Source organism: Dreissena polymorpha, chromosome 1, assembly GCF_020536995.1.
Source record: "Dreissena polymorpha isolate Duluth1 chromosome 1, UMN_Dpol_1.0, whole genome shotgun sequence".
Lineage (NCBI taxonomy): Eukaryota > Metazoa > Mollusca > Bivalvia > Myida > Dreissenidae > Dreissena > Dreissena polymorpha.
In genome coordinates, this window is record NC_068355.1 from 31,308,682 (window position 1) to 31,331,578 (window position 22,897).

At 35.8% G+C, this 22,897-nt stretch overlaps 1 protein-coding gene across 50 annotated transcripts in view; it reads left to right on the plus strand.

Moving 5' to 3' along the window:
• Nucleotides 1-22,897, plus strand: part of LOC127875237 (uncharacterized) — a 58,896-nt gene extending 35,999 nt beyond the window's left edge. For 3 of the 50 annotated variants that reach the window (XM_052420117.1, XM_052420161.1, XM_052420152.1), the window contains 9 exons: nucleotides 6,072-7,057; nucleotides 7,859-8,220; nucleotides 8,838-8,903; nucleotides 11,459-12,348; nucleotides 12,959-13,107; nucleotides 15,010-15,121; nucleotides 15,876-16,030; nucleotides 16,854-16,999; nucleotides 19,541-22,897. In XM_052420117.1, the coding sequence (XP_052276077.1) occupies nucleotides 6,072-7,057; nucleotides 7,859-8,211 (1,339 nt within the window). In that variant the 3' untranslated portion in view covers nucleotides 8,212-8,220; nucleotides 8,838-8,903; nucleotides 11,459-12,348; ... (3 more) ...; nucleotides 16,854-16,999; nucleotides 19,541-22,897. Of the gene's footprint in view, nucleotides 1-6,071; nucleotides 7,058-7,858; nucleotides 8,221-8,837; nucleotides 8,904-11,458; nucleotides 12,349-12,958; nucleotides 13,382-13,417; nucleotides 15,122-15,875; nucleotides 16,031-16,853; nucleotides 17,000-19,540 lie in introns of those variants that run through there. The other 47 variants (XM_052420373.1, XM_052420391.1, XM_052420401.1 and 44 more) reach the window with 47 other exon arrangements.

Here is a 22,897-nt window from a genome sequence, read left to right on the forward strand (position 1 = left end):
TTCAACATGTATTTCACACCCATGTCCCTGACAGGTTATTTTTTACTTTTTAAATGCTGTGTATAAAACAAAACAGTGTTCGCACCTAGCTAGCTGTATGATACCGCAACTGGAGGAGTGTGAATTGCGTTATTGGTATGCAATTAACAGTTTGAAGCCATGGAGAACTCATAACTGATTGTAATATCAGCGATTTTCCTTGTCCAATTGGGAAAAGTACCTGTACCGGTCCAATTGGGAAAAAATGAGTCGTGAAAACCTCAAAATTGGGAAAAATCGAGTCGTGAAATCCTTAAATTGGGAAAATCGCGTCGTGAAATTTGGGTCTTATTGAATACATCATAAAGTTCAAACTAAATTGAACATACCCATTAAAATAATCATTTGCAGGCATGCCTTAATGACCATTTCTTAAAGTAATAAAGTTGATATAAATAACAAAATATTATATAGAAGACACAAAATCAATTACTAGTTGTTTTAATCGCTTATAAAGCAATGTCTCTCGCTTTCATTTTTATGTCCCCCACTATAGTAGTGGGGGACATATTGTTTTTGCCCTGTTGGTCCGTTGGTCTGTCTGTCTGTCTGTTTGCGCCAACATTTTGCAATAACTTTTGCTACATTGAAGATAGCAACTTCATATTTGGCATGCATGTTTATCTCATGAAGCTGCACATTTTGAGTGGTGAAAGGTCAAGGTCATCTTTCAAGGTCAGAGGTCAAATATATGTGGCCAAAATCGCTCATTTTATGAATACTTTTGCAATATTGAAGATAGCAACTTGATATTTGGCATGCATGTGTATCTCATGAAGCTGCACATTTTGAGTGGTGAAAGGTCAATGTCATCCTTCAAGGTCAGAGGTCAAATATATGTGGCCAAAATAGCTTATTTTATGAATACTTTTGCAATATTAAAGATAGCAACTTGATATTTGGCATGCATGTGCATCTCATGGAGCTGCACATTTTGAGTGGTGAAAGGTCAAGGTCATCCTTCAAGGTCAGAGGTCAAATAAATGTGGCCGAAATCGCTTATTTTATGAATACTTTTGCAATATTGAATATAGCAACTTGATATTTGGCATGCATGTGTATCTCATGGAGCTGCACATTTTGAGTGGTGAAAGGTCAAGGTCATCCTTCACAAGGTCAAGGTCATCCTACAAGGTCCAACGTCATATAGGAGGACATTGTGTTTCACAAACACATCTTGTTTTGAAAATTTCAACAATCTTTGATGTTTGATCATCACTCAGTTGCTGGCATCCCTCTCTGCACAGCATCATTAGAGCTGTCAATGTGTCCTGTGATAGATGGTTCCGATTGGTCGTGCAAAGATTGTTCATTAGACTGAACAACCTTTCCACAGAGGCAGTGCTGGAGGGCATTTTAAACTACGATAAGGTTTCAAACCGACGTCAAACAGTACGCTGGCTGCCTGACAAAAGAACCGCAAACAGTAACGACTCTATTGATTGAACGCGCTGAATAATAAAACCAGATATTAATCGAGCGCGTGGTTACACACAACTATACGATTTCCTTTGTTCGCTTGCCGAAAGTTGGGTTTTGTTACGAAACTTTCGATCATTTTGAGAAAAAATTCGGACGCCGATTGGGATTTTTTCAGATGCCGATTGGGAATTTGGAAATTTTTGCTCGATTGGGAAAGTACCGTTTACCGGTACTTTATAAAGAAGGAGGAAAATCGCTGAATGTAATCGTCGTATTTTCTCCGAGTCTCTCGATTCCCCGATACATACGTTTCAACTGTCTCAATCACATTCATGCAACTTCTTCCGTCTTTATCCATTGCTCGATAATCCCGCATATGCCCTATTTCCATTTTAAAAGCGAATTCTGGTTAATATTGATGATAAGAGTCCTAAAGAATGTCATACACGCTGTTTTGTAACCGTTGCGCTGTTTCAGTTCCTTCATTATTGAAACAATTATTGTATTGTATACTGACTACACACTTAAGTGTCATGTACAGTTCATAATCTTCTTCAACGACCAATACACAACTTAATTTATATTTAGATTAAATGCAACATGTACACATCATTTTCTGGGAATCAAGAAAGCGAGTTTATTTTGTGAAAATAAACCAATATCTGTTTATTGAATTTGTCAGTTTTTTTAATGCACATGTAAGTCATTTTATGAAAATCAGGACGAAGTGAAAGTATTAATTTTACAAATAAACCAACATTTGATTTTATTCAAATGGTCGACATTATTTAAATTCGTGTCGTCTGTGTATTTGAGCAACTCTTAAGCAAATAGATATGGTTTATTTCGACGTTTAAAGCAAGTCTCGTTTCCGATATTAAACTATAAAAATTTCTTCGGTATGGTTATTGACCTACACAATCATTGACAGATGACATCCGATGGTAATTGTATGAAGTATGCAGAGAAACTGACGAAATGTTAAAACAATCTTGTAGAAGTAAAAATATCAGGTTATTATCTGTAACTGTTTCTTTCGGAGTGAATACTCGTTGTGGCTGCGGAGAAACTTGAGAACAAAAGAATCTGTAGCCGCGAACTTTGTTGGTTTTGCGTGAGCCGTACTGTACAATTGTTATTTCAACAAATAAAGATATTGTTTGTAAATCAGGATTTGACATTCAGCAAGCACGCTGTTTACTTTCATATCGGAATACATTTTCGCGATCTAATGTGATCGTCAATAGTGATGACATTAGTTAATAAGTTGAAATTTAAATCTAGTAGTCACTGCGAATCAAGGCGATTTGCGGTGTTTTCGCAATGATTCTACAGCTGATCTTTATCGCCAGATGGTCGCAGTGAAATCACCGTGAATCAACCACAGAGTGGATTCACCGCAATTTGCGGCGAATCACTGCGATTTGCCACGCTGGCCCATACGCGGTGGTGGTTGATTTAGGCAAAAATCGCGGGGCGCGTAGTGTACGCTTATATCTTGCTTATTTTGTGAAAACTTTCAAAATATTCTTGTCCTTAACTGTTGGACCTAGGGCTACCACATTTCGTATGTAGTGAGATATAGTAGTCCTCTACAAAGTTTGCTCAAATTATGCCCCTGGGGTTAAATTTGACCTAGCCCAGGGTTCACAAAAGTGTACATTTGCTTAAATAGGGCCTATATTTTAGTATTTGCACACACCAAGAAAATTTTCAGCCTTTTTCAGCAGTGGAGCGATACAGGGCCATCATGGCCCTCTTGTACTTGTTTGTTTACTTGCAGAAAATGCGCTTTTTGAAAAAAAAATGAATGAATTTGTCTTTCTTTTTGGAAATTTTCAGACAGCAATTTGGAATTTCGTCGTTTTTCTTCAATTGGGAAAGTATACCTTTTACAGGTACTTTATAAAGAAGAAAAAAAAATCGCTGGGTTGCATGTCATAAGCCGCTTATCACAGGCTAGAATGTTAATACTCGGACTATATTTAGAAATAGAGGACCAGTTTGTAAGAAGCAGGGTTATTTTGCTTTGCATCTGTTCTTTAGTCCGTTGGTCCGTAGACCAATTGTGTTCCACAATATATCTAGGGAATGCTTTGACCTACAGCCAGGCAACATGTTTTATGTTTACATCAGTGCCCCAGATAATTATTTGGGAAATAGGGTTTTCACCCGTTGATTTTGAAAAATAGGGTGATTTCAGTTTTTAAAAAGGGTGAAATATGTTATTAACATTTATACCTCAAACTCATGTATGCTTTACTTTTGTTGCACAGACTGGTTGCAGTATGCACATTTCAACTTTTATTTCTGCCCTATCAACGTAAACCATTTCTAACCAGGGATATGACTTTTACCACTTTTGACAGTTTTTTTCAATCACGGAGTCGGACTTTCCGTCATGTTTTTGGATGTCAACTAGCTACTTTCAACTGCTGCATACACAGTGGATAAGAAATCGATAACACAAATGATTGCGTTGTTTGTACGTGGTTGGAAAAAGTTTGCGATCGACATACATTTAGCGCAACAATCGCGCATGTCTTTCGACCTCGCATGGACATTTTTATTACGCATCGTTATAGAAACTGAAAGTACAGACACTTTACAAATGCACGTCATAAATATTTTGGTCAGACGCTTAATTTGTTTTGAAATTTAGTCCGCATAGCGTTTGAATAACTTCGACTGTTTTGCTCCTCCGTCACCCAGGCGCTTGCTCACTGTTGAATGAATAAAATCTTCGCCGCCGTACGAAAATTATTCCAATTAAAAATTACCGAAATTGAGCGAAGCATTTTCGATCGAGACTCATATCGTACGCATCAAATTTAAAGAATAAGCGTAAAAGTCAAATTGATTGCGTTTAAAATACGCATTATATTGAATTTCTTTGCGTATTTAAACATTTTAATAGGGTGAAAAACGCCGATACACAGCTTATCTGGGTTACTGTTACATCGAGGAATATTAAGAGGTCAATCCATTTTAAGGTCAATAGGTCAAAGGTCACAGAAGATTACAACATGAAATTATAAAGATTTAGTAGTCAGTTTTAGTTCCTTGTTATACCCATAATAATATTATAAGCAGATTTTCAATTATGATAAAAGTTATATTACAGTACTGCCATTATTAAATGCATTTAATCATTGAATTTTAACCCATTTAAGACAACTGCATTAATGTCAAAAAATTATGAAGAAACATATGGAGTTGCACGAGTTTACCTGACAATTAAAATGTCACGGTGACTCAACTTAGAAAAATGGTTTTCGGATGATATCTCAACAATGCTTACGCCTAGGATCATGAAACTTCATAGGTACATTGATCATCACTGGCAGATGACCCCTATTGATTTTCAGGTAACTTGGTCAAAGGTCAAGGTCACAGTGACTCTAAACAGTAAAATGGTGTCCTGATGATAACTCAAGAATAATTAGGAACATTTTGAACAAACATATTGTTTGCACACGCTAACCTGACCATTCAAACATTTAACAATGGCGTCTTTACTTTTCCACAAATAGATCACATGACAACAACAAAAGCAAAATAATCACAAGAGGTTAAATAACAACAACAAATATTGGGAGATAGTAGACCAGGTTGCATGTCATAAGTCGCTCATCACAGGCTAGACTGGACATACTGAGTTTGGGAATAGACATTAAATATACGTCATGCTAGTTTTTTTGTGGGATGGAAGAGCATTAATGATCTTTTCTTGCATGTGTTATTATGGATAGTGTGGTCAAGGTGTACAATGATACTAAAACTGAAAACAATATTAACTACTAGAAATGTATTCTTAGTACATGGATACCTCTACAATCCAATTTGTCCCACAACTGCACAAATCTCTTTAAATTATGAACAAACATGGAGTTGCACAAGTTAACCTGACAATTACTGTTACTGTAGAAGTATCCCTCTATTTGAGTAACGCTTCTCACAATTGAAAAAATATTATTGTTTGGTTAAAGGGATTGTCACATAACTCTTCTTATGTAAAAAAAACTTTAAAAAAATATCAAGGTGCATAATTTCACATGGTGGGCTATACTTAAAGAATAGTTCATCCCTCTATCAGCTATACTCTTTGAGTTACTCACAACACAATTTTAAATGTGATTTCTTTGCTAAACAGGGCCATAACTCTGGGTATGTTGAAAAAGACATATCAAACTATGCATGTGGGTAAAATTACACAATGATAAATATTTATGTAAAGTGATAGTCCTCTTGTAGCAAGCAATACTGTTTATTTTACACTGCACATATGTTAAAATGTCATTTTTGTATAAATATAAGACATTACTACAATTATGATGAAAACAACAGAAACAACATATAGAAGTGCGCATTAGCTCACATGCCTGGTTACTGTACTTGTTAAGTTGCAGGAATACATGTGGAGTTATATACAACAGAAAAGTCACGCAGATGGATGGAAAAGTGCAAATCTATATACCCCATATTAAGCCCAAGAAGCGTTAATTTATTGTCCATGTATGTTTTTATTTGACACTTTATACTTGTTTGAAGCATTTCATAATATCACTGACTATTCCTTGGTTTGTACATGTATTAATTGTTTATTTCAGCCAGTGCAGTAAAGTGACCCAGATTTCGGAGCTGACCAACACGCAGCCCTCAGGCCTAGAGGGGCTGTCAGTGGAGCTGGAAACTGTCCTGGGGGAAATTAAAACCCTGCAGATCAGTCAGGAGGCCAGCATTCAGTCATTGCAGAGAACATACAATGAACATAGGGAAGTTATGATAGAGCAAATGTGTGGCAATTTAAATACTTATATAGATGAATGTGATAATAATTCTGTGGGTACATCAGGCGGAAATGAGCAATATTTAAAAGAAGAGATATGTAGGAATGTTGTTTCTATCGTGAATGAATTTGATAATATTACTGCGAAGGAACTTAACGAGATGAAAGATGAAGTTATAAGCATTAAAGGGTCAGTTACAAGTTCTATTCATAAATGCACCAGTGTTCACAATGACTTGTCACAATTCCATGAAATTGTTCCGAAAATTGGAGATCATAAGCAGCTCTGCCTTATAGCCAGCATAAAATGTAAGCATATAATACAGCAGGCACTGACTCTGCTGGGAAAGTCAGGCAAGGCGTTTAATGTCCAGAGTAATACTAAGCACAATGTGAGAATACCAAGTGATTCAGATAAATGTTTGATCACAGGCATATGTGTTCTGACTGATGGGCAGGTGCTGGTTGCAGACAGGCGCAATGAGAGGTTCAAGCTGCTGAACCAGCAGTACCAGGTGGTGAGTCACTGTGGTGTGGCTGAATATGTAAGGGACATGTGTCAGATCACACCCAGTGTGGTTGCAGTGGCTGTGGATGATTATAATAACACACATAATGTCCAGTTTATCACAGTCACCCAGAGCCAGCTCACTCTTGGTAGGAAGCTTGAGTTACAACATGGATGTACAGGTATTACCTGCCATCAGGGAGACCTGTTTATCTGCTCTGGTACTGCTCTGTTCAAGTACACACTATATGGCAAACAGGTCTGCAGACTCTATGAAGATAGGTCGTCTGTTAATACAGGTAAGAATCATGGTGAATTCATCCTGATAACATTCGTATTATGTCTAGTCAAATTGTTTTATTTTAAATCCATACAATGACAAATTTGGGAATTTTCGTCCACTAAATGAACCGTATTGGTATTTATTTTTTTAATCAACAAATATTGACCCTTTAGGCCATTATCTTAGTATTTTGAAAAAAAATCTTATAAATTATAGTTACATACTTTGTGAGATGATAATAAAATAAAATTCAGATGTAATAGTGGAACACCCGCTGATTTATTATAAAATATTTGATATATAATTCATATGTGCCCTTTGAATGCTACAGTACATTGTAGCCAAAACAAGATTCACTATTATTGATTTATAAACATGAGTAATGCAGTATTTTGACTGTCATTACATGGCATGTCTATAAATAGAAACTGAGTTCCTGGGAAAGAGACACTTTCTGACCCTATCTTAATTTTGTGGTTGTTAAATGATTGTACATGTACAATATGTTTACCTGTTGATTGAACTGTGCAATTGTTTCAATATGTGTAATTGTTTCCATCTGTGTAATTGTTTTTCTTCAATTCATATCTAACTCACCAGTCGCATTTCAACATGTCAAACGTTAACACAATAGCTCTGCTACTGAAGTTTATTGTCACACTTAACTATTGAATTATTGAAATGTATGCATATATTTCAGATGTGTAAAGGCCTATTTATAGCAACATATGCGTAATACAATATCACTGCAGTATGTTTAATAAGATTATTTAACATTGACAGTAATTCAATATCTTGATGTTACTCTGTTTTGCAGTAGAGAAGTGTGCTGTGAGTCCCACAGGAGACAGGCTGTACATCACCAACTGCTCCCATGACAAGCTTCACACCCTGGCCAGGGATGGCACACTCCTGGCTACATACACAGACCCAGCACTACGTGACCCATTTGGTGTACATGTGACCCCTGCAGGCCAGGTGCTGGTCTGTGGAAACTATTCCGACACTGTACAACAGGTGGGCTGGGAGGGGCAGAGTAAGCTGGCTACTCTTGCTAGACGGGAAGATGGAGTGAGGAGCCCATGGTCAGTCTTCTACAGCAGCACAACATCATCCATCATTGTGGGACAGTTGGGGAGAGACAACATCCTGGTGTTCAGAGTGGAATAGTGTGTACATGTATGTATTAGTTGTTGTAATTAGTTATTAGTATTTCAATGACAATGTGTTGTTTAGCATACAAACATAGTAGTGTGTGATGTTACAATACAACATTAAGTGTGTAGTGAAAGATACAAATAATTTATGTACACATATTGTTATCTGCTTATACAATGTGAGGGGTTTTCTTGGAACATTAGATCTAATGCATATTATGTTATTGTTGTCATAACATTTGTGTAATTATGGTCCTAAAGTTTAATTCTGTAAACTTCGCATGAAAAAAAACAAAGCATTTCAACTGAAAATTTAATATTTGTACATAGATGCACATGTACATAGCAACTGAGGCTATTTTTAGTCTTTCATTTCTATAAACACCATGCCGTGTAAGAAATGCATATGGATGAATATTTTTTAGATAAAATATGAAATTGTTTAAGTAATCTTTGGAGGAGTATATATTGATATTTTACGCAATGTTTACAGAAAGGTAACACTTGATGTGAGATTTATTAATTTGCCATATTTTATGCTGTTGAACATGTCTTATTGATTTTCATTGCATTTATATAAATTTGTTTGAGTCCTAAATATACATACAAGAAAAACATCAAGCTATTTTGCTGCTCCAGTCGCTGCTGAGTCAGGACAAGGATGCCAAGGATGTGGTGGACAAGGATGACCTGAATATACAGAAGGTAACAAAGACGTTTTAATTATCAGGCCTTTTCATGGCCAATTTGGGAAAAAATGCAATTTTGGGATTTTTATTTTTTGTGTGCGAAAAGTCCATTGCTTTCAGAAAAACAAATTTAATATAACTATTTCTAAAACTTAAATGTAAAGAATAAAATCATATTACGCTAGTAATATACTTTTTTTTAGATCTTATTGAAATATAATTGAGACATATTAATCATAAGGCACTTATTATGCCCCCCATTTGAAGAAGAGGGGGTATATTGTTTTGCACATGTCGGTCCTTCTGTCCGTCCACCAGATAGTGTCCTGATGATAACTAAAGAACGCTAAGGCCTAGGATCATGAAACTTCATAGGTACATAGATCATGACTGGCAGATGACCCCTATTGATTTTCAGGTCACTAGGTCAAAGGTCAAGGCCACAGTGATTCGAAATAGTCAAATGGTTACCGGATGATAACTACAGAATGCTTAAGCCTAGGATCATCAAACTTCATAGATACATTGATCATGACTGGTAGATGACCCCTATTGATTTTCAGGTCACTAAGTCAAAGGTCAAGGTCACAGTGACAAAAAACATATAAACACCATGGCTGCCACTACAACTGACAGCCCATATGGGGGGCATGCATGTTTTACAAAACAGCCCTTGTTAAAGAAAGAAAAACGCTTTGCGTATGGGTCCGTTTCACATACCCATAAAAGGAAAAGACCTGCTTATGTATTCCCTATGTATTAAGAAGGCAAAAAAGATGAGGTGGAAAAGAAAAGTATGAATTTACTTAAGATAAAATACCCTTTTTACTTGTTTGTATAGTGTAAACTCATATATATATATATATATATATATATATTCATCCGAAATTTCGTGGTCAAAAAGACTTTTACGGACACATTAGTTTATTTTGTGGATTTCTCAGTTCAGAAAAATAAATGATGAATTTGTGTCAGTTACTTTTCTGTGTGTGATAAATTTGTGGATCAGTGAACCCTTAAAATCAACCAAAATAATGTCCCTGAAATAATAATGGTTTACAATGTAACCTGTGTATTAAGAATGTTATATCTCAAGGGACATAGAAGTTATGAGGTTTTTTTGAAACCTAAACGCAGATTTCGAAACCTAAACACGGACCCTAAGTTCAAGGTCAAGATCACAGGGGTAAAAATTTGTGTGCGTATGGAAAGGCCTTGTACATATACACATGCCTACCAAATATGAAGGTTATATCTCAAGGGACATAGAAGTTATGAGCATTTTTCGAAACCTAAATGCAAAGTGTGACAGAAAGACGGACAGACAGACAGACGGACAGACAGACAGACGGACAGTCAGATCACTATATGCCCCCTTTTCTTTGAAAGGGGGCATACTTAAACCATTTTGTATTAAAACATTGTTGGCTAATGTTATACTAATCTGTGAATTCAAAATGATAATTTTCACTAAACTTTCAGAGCTGTTATTTTATAAGCCAATATGCGGCTCATCAATAATATTAATTGTTGTCGTCTCAGATAAGCATGTCAAGTCCACATAAGCTTATCAGGTAGGACACTTTACGACTAGACTGGATTTTTGTTAAAAGGACACTTCCTTTTAACGAAAAAATCTTTGAAGAGGAAAGTGTTGTCCCTATTAGTGTGTGCAGACTGCGCAGACTTATAAGGGATAAGAATTTGAGCACATGCATTAATAGGGGGAATTTTGACAAGATGAAATTGACAAGAATGATATGATTTAACAAAACATAAAATGGCGTCTTTTATTGTGTATATCATGTTTACAGCAGGACTTGTTTTACTTGAGGATCAATAACTCAAACTCTTCTTCAGCTCGATGCTTTCCAACTTATCATACAGGAACCTCAGTTACACAACACCCCGCGAATTTCTGTCATCCTCATAAGGCCTTGAGTTTTTATAAAGTTGTGAGATATTTAATGAAGCTTATAAATATGATTCCATGGAATGCATTTGTTCTCAATAAGAAGGACCCCGGCCTCATTCCCAGAACAGTGTAATAAAAGTTTTAGAGTTAGTTTTCATGCATGCAATGGCAACAATGTAAGGTTGCATGGGAAAACAGGACTTAATGCATGTGTGTAAAGTGTCCCAGATTAGCCTGTGCAGTTTGCATATTCCATATTGGTTCGCTCAACGTTACAGCTACTGCTCATCAAAGAAGACAACTGTCTGGTGAAAGGCTGGCCGTATTACAGTCCAGTGATGTGGGGGGGACGCGGCCTTTCCATGTCTGGGGATTGCATTGTAGCGGACACTAACAAAAAAAGTTAAAAATATTAATTGTGAATTGACAGATTAATTAAGTATTGACCAACAATTTAAATGATGTTTGAGTACAATATGGTTTGATTGAATCAATTGTCGTGTTATTTTGGACAAGGAACCAGTGAAATGCCAAGTTCAAAATTCATGAGAATGAAGTTTTGCCTCTGAAAAACTTCAACTCTTATCAAGAGACATAGTTTGTTATGGATTGTAATATAAACCTTTTTTACTAGTTCATATTTCCCATGTTTTCAGGAGAGCCCCGGTTTTGATATAGAGTTGGTATGGCAACGACACCAGTCGGGCCCACAGAAGCCTCAAGTCAAGCACGACCCCTCCCCTGACCCCTAGCTTCTCCCATTTGACATCCAGCTTCAAAGGGTCAGCATCGTTGAACAAATTCCTCCTATAGAAAATTTTGAGCACAAAGAGTTTTCACACATGGTTCTCAACAACCACAATTTTCGTGTCGAGTGATCCGCACTTGAGCCTGATTGGTTTGTTAGACCCGAGTGCCGGAGATGGGACAACCGTTACAGACACAAGGACTTATTGCAGCAGTTATGGCAACATGTACAGTCAGTTCTCAATGTTGTACTTCACAACTAATATCACGATAAATACAAAGTTGGATAACTCGTTCCATTCTTTTTGGGACAAACAATACAACGGAAAGTAACAAGAGAAAATCAAGGAATATATGTAGATTTTTAGTCGGAAGCGTATGCTTACCACTGGGATACTCCTGGACAGTTGTAACTTTACGGACAGTCCCGGTTTGTCCTCATAGGTGTCCAAACTGTCCAAAGAGAACGCACTTTTGACGCAGTTGCTAACAAAGAAAGGCAGCACAAACTTTGTTGTGAACACTCAGAGCATCCATGGCCATGCCTCAGGCGGGAAGTTCGACCAACAGCTGAAACAAGGTGCTAAAGGTGAACCCATCAGGGTTTGTAACTTCCCACTCCAATCCTAAACAGCCTGGCATTGAGTCGGCACTTGAGAAGGCGTTGAAAAATGACAGCAGTTTTGTTGTGTGGTCCAGTATGCCCTTAGGCTCTCAACCAGATGTTAGGTAGAACTCAAACTGTGCTCTTAGCAATATCAGCGAGGCTAGAATGTCATATCTGCATCTTGAGCTTCAGGTGAGACCTTACAGTGTTATTTATTTGGTCAAAGCATTCCTAATCTCAAAAAGTCTATTCCATATTTTTCGATAATTACTGGCTTAATTCTCAATTAAATGTTTGCCAAAACAAATACTGTTTTTAATAGGTTGTGACATTGAGTTCATTTCCTTGGCTTATTCAGCTCTATAAGTTGAACATAAGTACAATTTATATTTATAGCACTGATTCTAAATTTTTAAGTATTCGTTAGCAAAACGTTGTATTGCGTCATATTTAAAGTGGTAAAGTGTCACGTCTAAAAGTGCTTAAGTTATTCTTGTTTTTTAATGTACAGATAAATATGGCAACTTGCTACATTATGTACTTTACCATGTATTCCTCACTGTTTAAAACCCCAAAATTTGTATTTAACATTTTGGTGCGCGTTATTCATTATTACAATGCTATTGTGAGTGCTAACTGGCGAAAAATAAATCATTATGCAATCCTAAATATAAAATATAGACTCAATGTGTTGCATTAAAAATCAGGTGTGTTAAGTAAGATGTTTCAACATACATAGTCAAGGCATATTCGTTTGTCACTAAAAACACTATTTTTAGTTTACTTTCCATTTCCTTTGCAGAAAACATTATAAGCAAACAAGACAAACATCATGAATGTTTAGGCAATCCCAATCCACTTATACTACAACTCGCTCAGGAAATTCAGCACGCCACCTTTTAACATCTTCTCACAAGGCGCTAAATCAACACTTCCAACAGCTGAGCCTTGGTGAGTTCCACTTTCATCACGACGAGTCACTCGAGATGAAACAATCTGATCCACAGATAGAGCAGACGCTGAGTGACTCGTCTCTTAACGTGACTGACCTCCATATGTTGCTCTCTAATAATGTGAACGTGACGCCTGAGGAGCAGTGTTGTCCTACATTCCCTGTTCAGAGCGGTGACTTAGGCGTCAAGACTCACACAATCTCTGGCTATGGCCCTATCGCAGCAGCAACAAAAACAGGAAGTATTTCAGCTGCGCTCTGTGACTTTCAAATGTATGAGACTTGAGAAAATTAAATTGGTGATTCAACTTTGGTGAATGTTTTTTTTAATATTTGAGCGGATAATAACAATTGAGGCTTGAACATGTGCTTAAAGTGTCGTCCACGCAGGCTAATCTGGGTTAACACTTGTAGCTGTAATGGTATTTGTTTGTATAAAGGAAGTCTTTTTGGCAAAAATCTAGCTAAGGCGGATTGTCGTCTGAAAGTGATTAGCCTGTGAGAACTGCACAGGCTAACTTGAGACAATACTCTACATACATTTATTTTATGCTTTCCGGTGGTTTAAAGAGAAATATCAGTGAAATAAAACTGGTATTTCACTGTTTTAAACAGTGAAAAATAACAGTGAAAAATATCGATATTTTTCAGTTTTACGGTGAAATGACGTCATTTTTTCGACTAAATGACGTCATAAATACAGCGAAATTATCAAGTTTATCTCTTTCACAATATTAATAAGCGGTGAAAAAAGCATTAAATAAAAAGAAAATGTGTTGGATTTGATGGAATATATATTTTAATTCACTTGTGATCATAAAAAATGCATATTTTCACTCCCGCAGCCTGGCTGCGCCACTTGTGAAAATATTATTTTATATGATCACTCGTGAAATATTATCGATATTCCATCGAATCCAAAATATCCTCTATACACATAACCCCATTTTCACGGAGTGAGGCTCAATTTTGTGAATATTCATATACATGCGGCATTATGATTCTGTCCATGTGACCTTTTCATAGCTCGATGAACCAAATGCATCTACAAATTATAAACTCATTTACTAGTAATCTCAGTTATAAACCCAAAAGAAGGCAGTTTTTATAATTTTCTTTCTTAATTTTGTATATTAATTACTTTAGGTTATTCCATAAACTGTGTTGTTGTGGTTTTAATAATGTTTGAAAAATGATATTGAAAACTCGATGACCAAGTTATATTATATTGTTCCATCTGTATTTGTAAACAAAGTGACTGCAGAACAGGGCATCACTACATAAATCTATTAACATTTACCTTTAAATTTGTATTTTTTTACAATTTTGTATTTGTATACGGGTGGTGCGGTAGTCAAGTGGTAACACACTGGTCTACCAATCCAGAGGTCCCCGGTTCAATTTCTGGCCGGGGCACTGGAAATTTCAGAAATGCTTCAAGTGTTTCCCACCCATCTAGAGATGTACTGGTATGAAACCCAGGTAATTCTCGCGTGTATCGTTTCTATCAATGAGCATGTAAAAGAACCAAGGGATCTATTTGCAAAAAGCTAGGGTATCGCACCCGGATTCCTTGTATCTCAATACTGTCTCTTCTGCTTGCTGTCTATTCAGCAAAAACCAAGGACCCCATTGGAAATAAGTGTTTGCACTTTCATGGGTTATCCTTGACTGCAAGGTCAAAAGAAATACACATACACATTTGTCAAAATGACTAAAGACAGGGCATCAACAGAAACATGTTCATTTAAATATTGCTCAATCACTGACAATAAACGGAAATTCTACAGAAAGAAAAATACTTAAAAATAATCCTCCATTGTTTTACTGTAAACGAATTGACTACAGAACAGGAATATATCTTTAAACATTTCCCTTTAAATATTTTATATAATTTTCAGTAAAGATGACTTCACAACATGACATCCGAGACTGCAGGGATGAAATGAGTGTCCTCACTTCAGCAGAGGACGCCAAGACACATTACGAGAATTTCCAGCAGCTTACCTGCTTGTATGGGTTTATTTTAAACCTAATTATTATATGATTTAGTTAGTTAATTTGATATATTTACATAGTTTAAATATAGATTTGATATTATTCACTGAAGTAAAAATATGAAAACAATTATTACAATATTTTTGTTCATCATCAGCCAGACAGTAAACTGTTTGTTTCTAAGAAATGCAAATGTGTGTCGAATATCAATAGGACATTTCGTTTGTCATAAATCAATTTAAAATATTAAATTAATCTACAACAGTGCACACAATCTGACACGTTTTTTCCACCATACTTTTTGTCAGTTTGTAAAGATGCAATTAAAAAGAGTGTGTATCCGACTTTGCATCAGACCCCTATTAGAAGTAGAGCCCTGCCTATAAAGAGACTAATCCAGTACCGACCTGTGCACATGTCTATTGCAATAAACAAGCTGTCATACTTGCACTTGTCTTTGGCATATTCTCAGATGAGTCGCTATATCAATGTATTCAATGTTAATTTTGTCTTTAAAAAATAACAGTGCGTAAATGTAAACCCTGTAAATTCAAGTGATTTCAAAATAAAACACAAGTAAATTACTTTTTAACTGTTCTCACTTTAGTTTTTGTTATTGTACTAAAACATAAAAAAGTGTTGCATTTGGTAAATCTTCATATATGAATAACACTTTTTCTAGAACAAGTATATTTAAACCCTTTCTTGTTAACCCGCCTCGTGTATTTTATGCCCCACTTCAAAGAAAAGGGGGTATATTATTTTGCAGGATGTTTGCCAGTCTGTCGTTGGGTGTGTTGGTAGACCAGTTGATTTCCTATAACTAACTCATCAACGAATTGATCTATTGGCTTGATACTTCACGTGTGCATTGGTCTTGGACAGTAGATGACCTCTATTGAAATTGGGGTCACTACTTCAAAGGTAAAGGTCACTGTCACAATAATTATGAAAATCATGTCAGATCAATAACTTGTCAACAAATTGACAAACTGGCTTGATACATGTACTTCACATATACATTTGCCTTGGACAGTAGATGACCTCTATTGAAAATGGGGTCGCTAGGTCAAAGGTCACAGTCACAATACGTGTGAAAATCCTTTCTGATCAATAAATTGACCTATTGGCTTGATACTTCACATGTGCATTGGCCATGGACGGTAGATGACCCCTATTGAAATTGGGGTCACTAGGTTAATGGTCAAGGTCACTGTCGCAATAAGTGCGAAAACCGTGTCCAATTAATAACTTGTCAAAAAATTGACCGATTGGCTTGATACTGAATATGTGCATCGGTCTTGGACAGTAGAGAATGTCTATTGAAATTTGGGTCACTAGTTCAAAGGTCAAGGTCACTGTGACATTGGGAGATAAATTGGTATTCATTCGATATGTCATCAAAGGATTGAGTGGTGGGTGTCAAGGCTCTGTTTTGGGAGGTATCTGTCACAGACCGTGGAGCTCTTGTTTTTATTAACATTCTTTAAAAAAAAAGTTTGGTGATAAACCAAAATGAACTTGTGTTTCCTCTCTAATTATTTTAGCTTAATTGCCTTCACATTTTTAAATCGCTTTACATCACTAGAACATTGTCGCTCTAGTTAAATATTTTGACATGGCATTGTCGATATGAAAGGTCGAAACACTGACAAGTGTTTTGTCGGGTTTAAATTAGTTTTGTTTGTCCTTGAAAACGCTAGTATTGTCTTTAATTTGTTTGAAGCACGATTTACTTTTATTCCAGAAAACCTGGGAAGCAGAGCAATGAGTATGTCCCAGGAGCATTTGCAGTCACAGCAAGTGAACCAGCGGCAGTCATCGTCTCCAGATTCTGAGATCCCCATGCTTCACAACCCTTAGTCTATGAAAATCATGCAGAGCGAACCTTGGGTGAGTTTTCGTGTCATGTGCATGCTTGTTCATGGCCTCACTTTCAGAGATTGGTGGGTGCATGTAGATTTACCCTTTTGTGTCCATACATCTTTCAATCCAGCTGTGTTTATTTTGGTCATGTGTGACCTAGAAAAGTATTGCTTCTTGTGTGATAAAATCAGACATATTTACAATCATGTGAACTTTCCTTCTTGTTTATTATACCCCCACAAACGAAGCTTAGGGGTGTATATAGGAGTGAGCTTGTCAGTCGGTCGGTCTGTATTAAGTGTCCACTCTCTAATTCAAGTTTTTTTCATCGGATCTTCACCAAACTTGGTCAGATGTTGTATCTAGATGATGTCTAGGTCAAGTTTGAATATGAATCATGCCGGGTCAAAAACAAGGTCACTGGATCACTTAGTGCGTTTTAAACATTAAGCATGGTGTCCGCTCTCTAATTCAAATAGTTTTCATCAGAGCTTCACCAAACATGGTTAGAATTTGTATCTAGATGATGTATAGGTAAAGTTTGAACATGGGCCTTGCCGGGTCAAAAACTAGGTCACGGGGTCACTTAGTGCGTTTTAAACATTAAGGATGGTGTCCGCTGTTTTTTTTTTGTGAATGCAACATGCAAAATATTCAGTGTCAATGCGGCATGTAGGGTATAAGTCACGTCTGTGACGAAGCTCTAGTTTTGGTTAATTTTTAGCTCGGCTGTTTTCAGAGAAAACCCGAGCTATTGTCATAGCCAGCTAGTCGTCCGGCGTAGGCGTCGTGCTAAAACCTTAACATTGGCCTTAACTTTTTAAATATTGAAGATAGAAACTTGATATTTGGCATGAATGTTTATCTCATGAAGCTGCACATTTTGAGTGGTAAAATTTCAAGGTGAACATCATCCTTCAAGGTCTAGGGTCGAAAAAACAAATCCAAGGGAAGTAAAAAGCTTTAAATGGACAGAGTTGTCTGACCTGCCAACGTATATATTTTTGTTAAATAAATCAAAGTGGTGCAGTAGGTTGCATTTTGTTTCTGACAAACACATCATGGTAAAAGGTCAAGGTCATCCTTTACGGTCTACGGTAAAAAATACAAATCCAAGGGAAGTAATAAGCTTTAATGGGAGATACCTAATTAATATTGAACATAGCAACTTGATAAATTTGGCATGCATGTGTATCTCATGGAGCTGCACATTTTGAGTTTTGAATCTACAGTCACGGTAGTGGCTTCTAATTATTTGCTACTCAAAATAGAGATTTGTTAGAGACAGTTCAAGGGAAGTAATTTATTAAATTATAAATGTCATATTATATATATTTCCTTACCAAGAATTGAAGTTCTTTTCACAGTTACTGTACAGATTTATTATTTTGATTATTTATAACTCAAATGATTGATTTGTCAAAGTTTTTTTTTTAATTATATAATTATCATTTCTTTCATGTTTATTACATACCTGTGGACTTATGTCCATAGATACATGATCAAATCTGGCTATGATCTCTTTTATACCACAGGCCTTGGTTGTCAGTGGTGTCTGACATGGTCATAATTGACTGTGAGACACCCCCCCCCACTCCAGTTGGATTGGACAAAATTCAAGGGAAGTAATAAGCTTTAAAGGGAGATGATTTCTATACCTGCCAAATGATAAATAGCAATTTTATTTCAAAGCAGCGCAATAGGGGGCATTGTGTTTCTGACGAACACATCTCTTGTTTTAAATGATATAATTATCATTTCTTACCTGTTCTAATTTGTAAATGCTAGTTTTCATTAAATATCAGTTGACTCATGTCCATTAATACATGATGAACTCTGGCTATGATTTCTTTGATAAACCACAGGCCTAGGTTGTCAGTGTTGTCTGACATGGCCATTTTTGACTGTCTACAAACCCCCCCCCCCCCCCCCCCCCCCCCCCCCGGGTTGGATTGGACAAAATCCATGGGAAGTAATAAGCTTTAAAGGGAGATTATTTCTTTTCCTGCCAAATGATAAATAGAAATTTTATTTCAAAGCGGCGCAGTAGGGGGCATTGTGTTTCTGACGAACACATCTCTTGTTGGGTCACTAGGTCAAAGGTCAAGGTCACTGTGACCTCTAAACAAAAAAATAATAATTTCTGACAAGTTTTCGCAGCCGAGCGTGGCACCCATTATGCTGTGCTCTTGTTCTTTCATAGTAGTAAAGTTTTCAGTCAAAAGTAAAATGTGGTTGCATCGGTGACTTTTTGCCTACTTCACAGCAGACATCTAAGAAAAACTCTTTTTCAACATGTTTTATTTGCTATTGGCTAGTTGGCCCTTTTTAAATTGTTGTAAATGATAAGGAAATATTTTTCCAATGGAAAAATGTATGTTTATCGAATATCATCCCATATTTCCTGATTAATGGAGAGACTTACAGTTAGTTGGTAGTAAAGTGGTTATAATAAACTTTTAATGTAACTCAATGTATAAAAGTGCTATTATTGTTATTGTTTATCATTGGTAACACACATAAAATGAAAAACTGACATTTACTGTTATGAATTTTTCTTTATTTCAGACGTCCATTGACGAAATCAAACCGGCAAATCAGAAGGACAGCCTGTTGCTACAGTTGTTATCATATTAACCCCAGTCATACCGAAGAAGCTCAGAGATATAAATGCTGTTTAAGATGTGCTTGTCTCTGCATACTCCATGTCTGGTGTGAACATGTACAAATAAAGGTCTGTACATACCCCATGTCTGGTGTAAACATGTACAATTGAAGGTCTCTACATACCCCATGTCTGGTGTGAAAATGTACAATGAAGGTCTCTACATACCCCATGTCTGGTGTGAACATGTACAATTGAAGGTCTCTGCATACCCCATGTCGGGTGTGAACATGTACAATTGAAGGTCTCTACATACTCCATGTCTGGTGTGAACATGTACAATTGAAGGTCTCTACATACTCCATTTCTGGTGTGAACATGTACAATTGAATGTCCCTACATACTCCATGTCTGGTGTGAACATGTACAATTGAAGGTCTCTACATACACCATGTCTGGTGTGAACATGTACAATTGAAGGTCTCTACATACCACATGTCTGGTGTGAACATGTACAAATAAAGGTCTGTACATACCCCATGTCTGGTGTGAACATGTACAATTGAAGGTCTCTGCATACCCCATGTCGGGTGTGAACATATAGAATTGAAATCTCTTACATACTCCATGTCTGGTGTGAACATGTACAATTGAAGGTCTCTACATACCCCATGTCTGGTGAGAACATGTACAACTGAAGATCTCTACATACCCCATGTCTGGTGTGAACATGTACAATTGAATGTCTCTATATACCCCATGTCTGGTGTGAACATGTACAATTGAAGGTCTCTACATACCACATGTCTGGTGTGAACATACACAATTGAAGGTCTGTACATACCCCACGTCTGGTGTGAACATGTACAATTGAAGGTCTCTACGTACCCCATGTCCGGTGTGAACATGTACAATTGAAGGTCTCTACATACCCCATGTCTGGTGTGAACATGTACAATTGAAGGTATCTACATACCCCGTGTGCGGTGTGAACATGTACAATTGAAGGTCTCATCTTTGAAATTGGGACAGGTGGAAAATTGATGCATTGATGCAGACAGAAGTCGCATAATGACAAATCACAACAAAAAGTGAAAATCCAGACAGTCGTGTGGCCAGCCATGTTTTTATGTGACCATCCAAGTTGTGTTCAAAGAAAACAATATTTCTTTTTAATTGGAACTATGATGCTGATAGACATTTTATGTATAAGGCTTTTATGAACTATATTTAAATACTCAGTATAATAAGATTAAGATTACTTGATAAAAGCAATAATGAACAATATTATTTTAAGAGCAAAATTAGCAAGTCTATCCAATTACTGTGTCTGTATTATGAAATTTTATTTTGGAAATGTTAAGGAAAATATAATGTTACTAAATATATGTCTATTAATGTTCATTTTAACATTTGTCAAAGCTGTTTAAATGATGCCGGTAACTTTGACAAAATTGAAAGAAAGTGTATTCTTTTCATGTAATGAGACATGCTTCAGTTTGTTTTGGCTTAACATGTAATATAGAGGTGGTAGTAGGTTAAACACATTGTTTAGACAGGTGGATAATTTTAATGCTAAGGCTTTGATAACTTTAAGTGTGCCCAGTGGTGTCAGGTGTTTTTGTCAAGCATCTTGTTTATTATCTTAGTATTTCAAGACAATATTGATTAATTTTAGACAAAATCATTTAATCTTCCTTAAATTGTCTATTCGGTATTTACTACCAGTTATTTATTAATTTACTTGAACATGATTTAATAATGACTTTTTTGTTGCTTAAAATGCTTTAGATCTATATGTTTTAAAACTAAGCATTTAAAAACGAAAATATAAGATGTGGGAATAATGTCTAAAGTTATGATAGTTATTTTTTGTTTTTGTAAAGTTAATTATGCCTTATATGTTTGTGCATAGACATTTAGACGACCAGATTAACCTGACCAAGAATTCTTGATCAATGTGTATATCGGTCACTTCATTTGTCATTTGTATATAGAGCGATTGCGAAATGATCGTATTGTTAATGAAAATCATGCGTTTATTGTTGCCATTTTGATTTTTGCTGTTAACATGTATTTGTACAAACAATTTTCATCCTGTACATCTTTTAGATGCCAGATAATAAAAACAAACATTGCTTGTTGAGATGCTCATTTAAAACTTTCTTAATGATACAGAACAACACATTCTGAAGAGGCAAATAAATTATGCTTTAGGCAAAAGGAACATCTTGTTACTAGTATATGTACTGCTTTTCATTAGATAAAGTCAACTATTGAAAGATTGGTTTAACTTTTTTTTGCATTATCTTAAGAAAAATTAATATATTCTACTTGGAAATCAGTCAATTGCAAATCAAGCGAGAGTGATTTAACATGCTAACACTTGTCAATAATTGAATTGTCTCTCTTTGTACATAAATATAGGGATGTTGTTGCTTGAAAAACAAAGTTGTATCCGTTGTTAGATAATGCTTTTGTTTATCTCTCAACATAACAAGTACATTCATTTGTTCATCTCTCAACATAACAAGTACATTCATACAGTTATTAAAAATATGACACTCTTAATTCTCAGCCATCAGTTTGTATTGGGATGTTGTGGAATACTTACTAAACTAATATACGTCTGTTTAATGAATGAATAGCTATGGTACAATATGATACTCAGTGTTACAAAACATGTGTAATAAAAATATAATGTCATTTATTTGAAATCATAAAATTTAGTTGTCCATACAATGCTTACAGTTTTGCAATTGCGATGATAAAGGAAATGTTCTGCTCAAAATGTCTTTTTAAGACATGTGAAAATTGTAGCAATCATATTGTACTTGTATTTATAATATACATGATAAGAATTTACTTATGGCTGATGATAGCGGCAGTTTACTATTTGTGTAACAGTTTGTTCCACTCGACCATTAGACCGTATTTCCTTAAACATGTGATTGTTTATATTGAACTTAAATTGAATGCATGAAACATGATTGTTCTGTTGCTTAACAGCTGAAAATAGCTTGATGTTTGTAAAATTGTATGAAATGTTTCAAATAAATCATATTGATTACATAAATAAATAAAATTACATTTTGCGTTACTTTGAATGCATAACAAACAATTGTTACCATACAATCATATTAGTATTGAACTTAATTAATACTTTTAGATGCAATTTTTACAATAATATGTTAATATTGTCATCCATTCCAAATAAGCATTGTGCATTCGTAAATATAGGGTGTATATACACTGCTTAGATGCCTTTTTTAAATTGCTTGTGTACGTCATATTGATTAAAGACTCTTATGTATTGCATA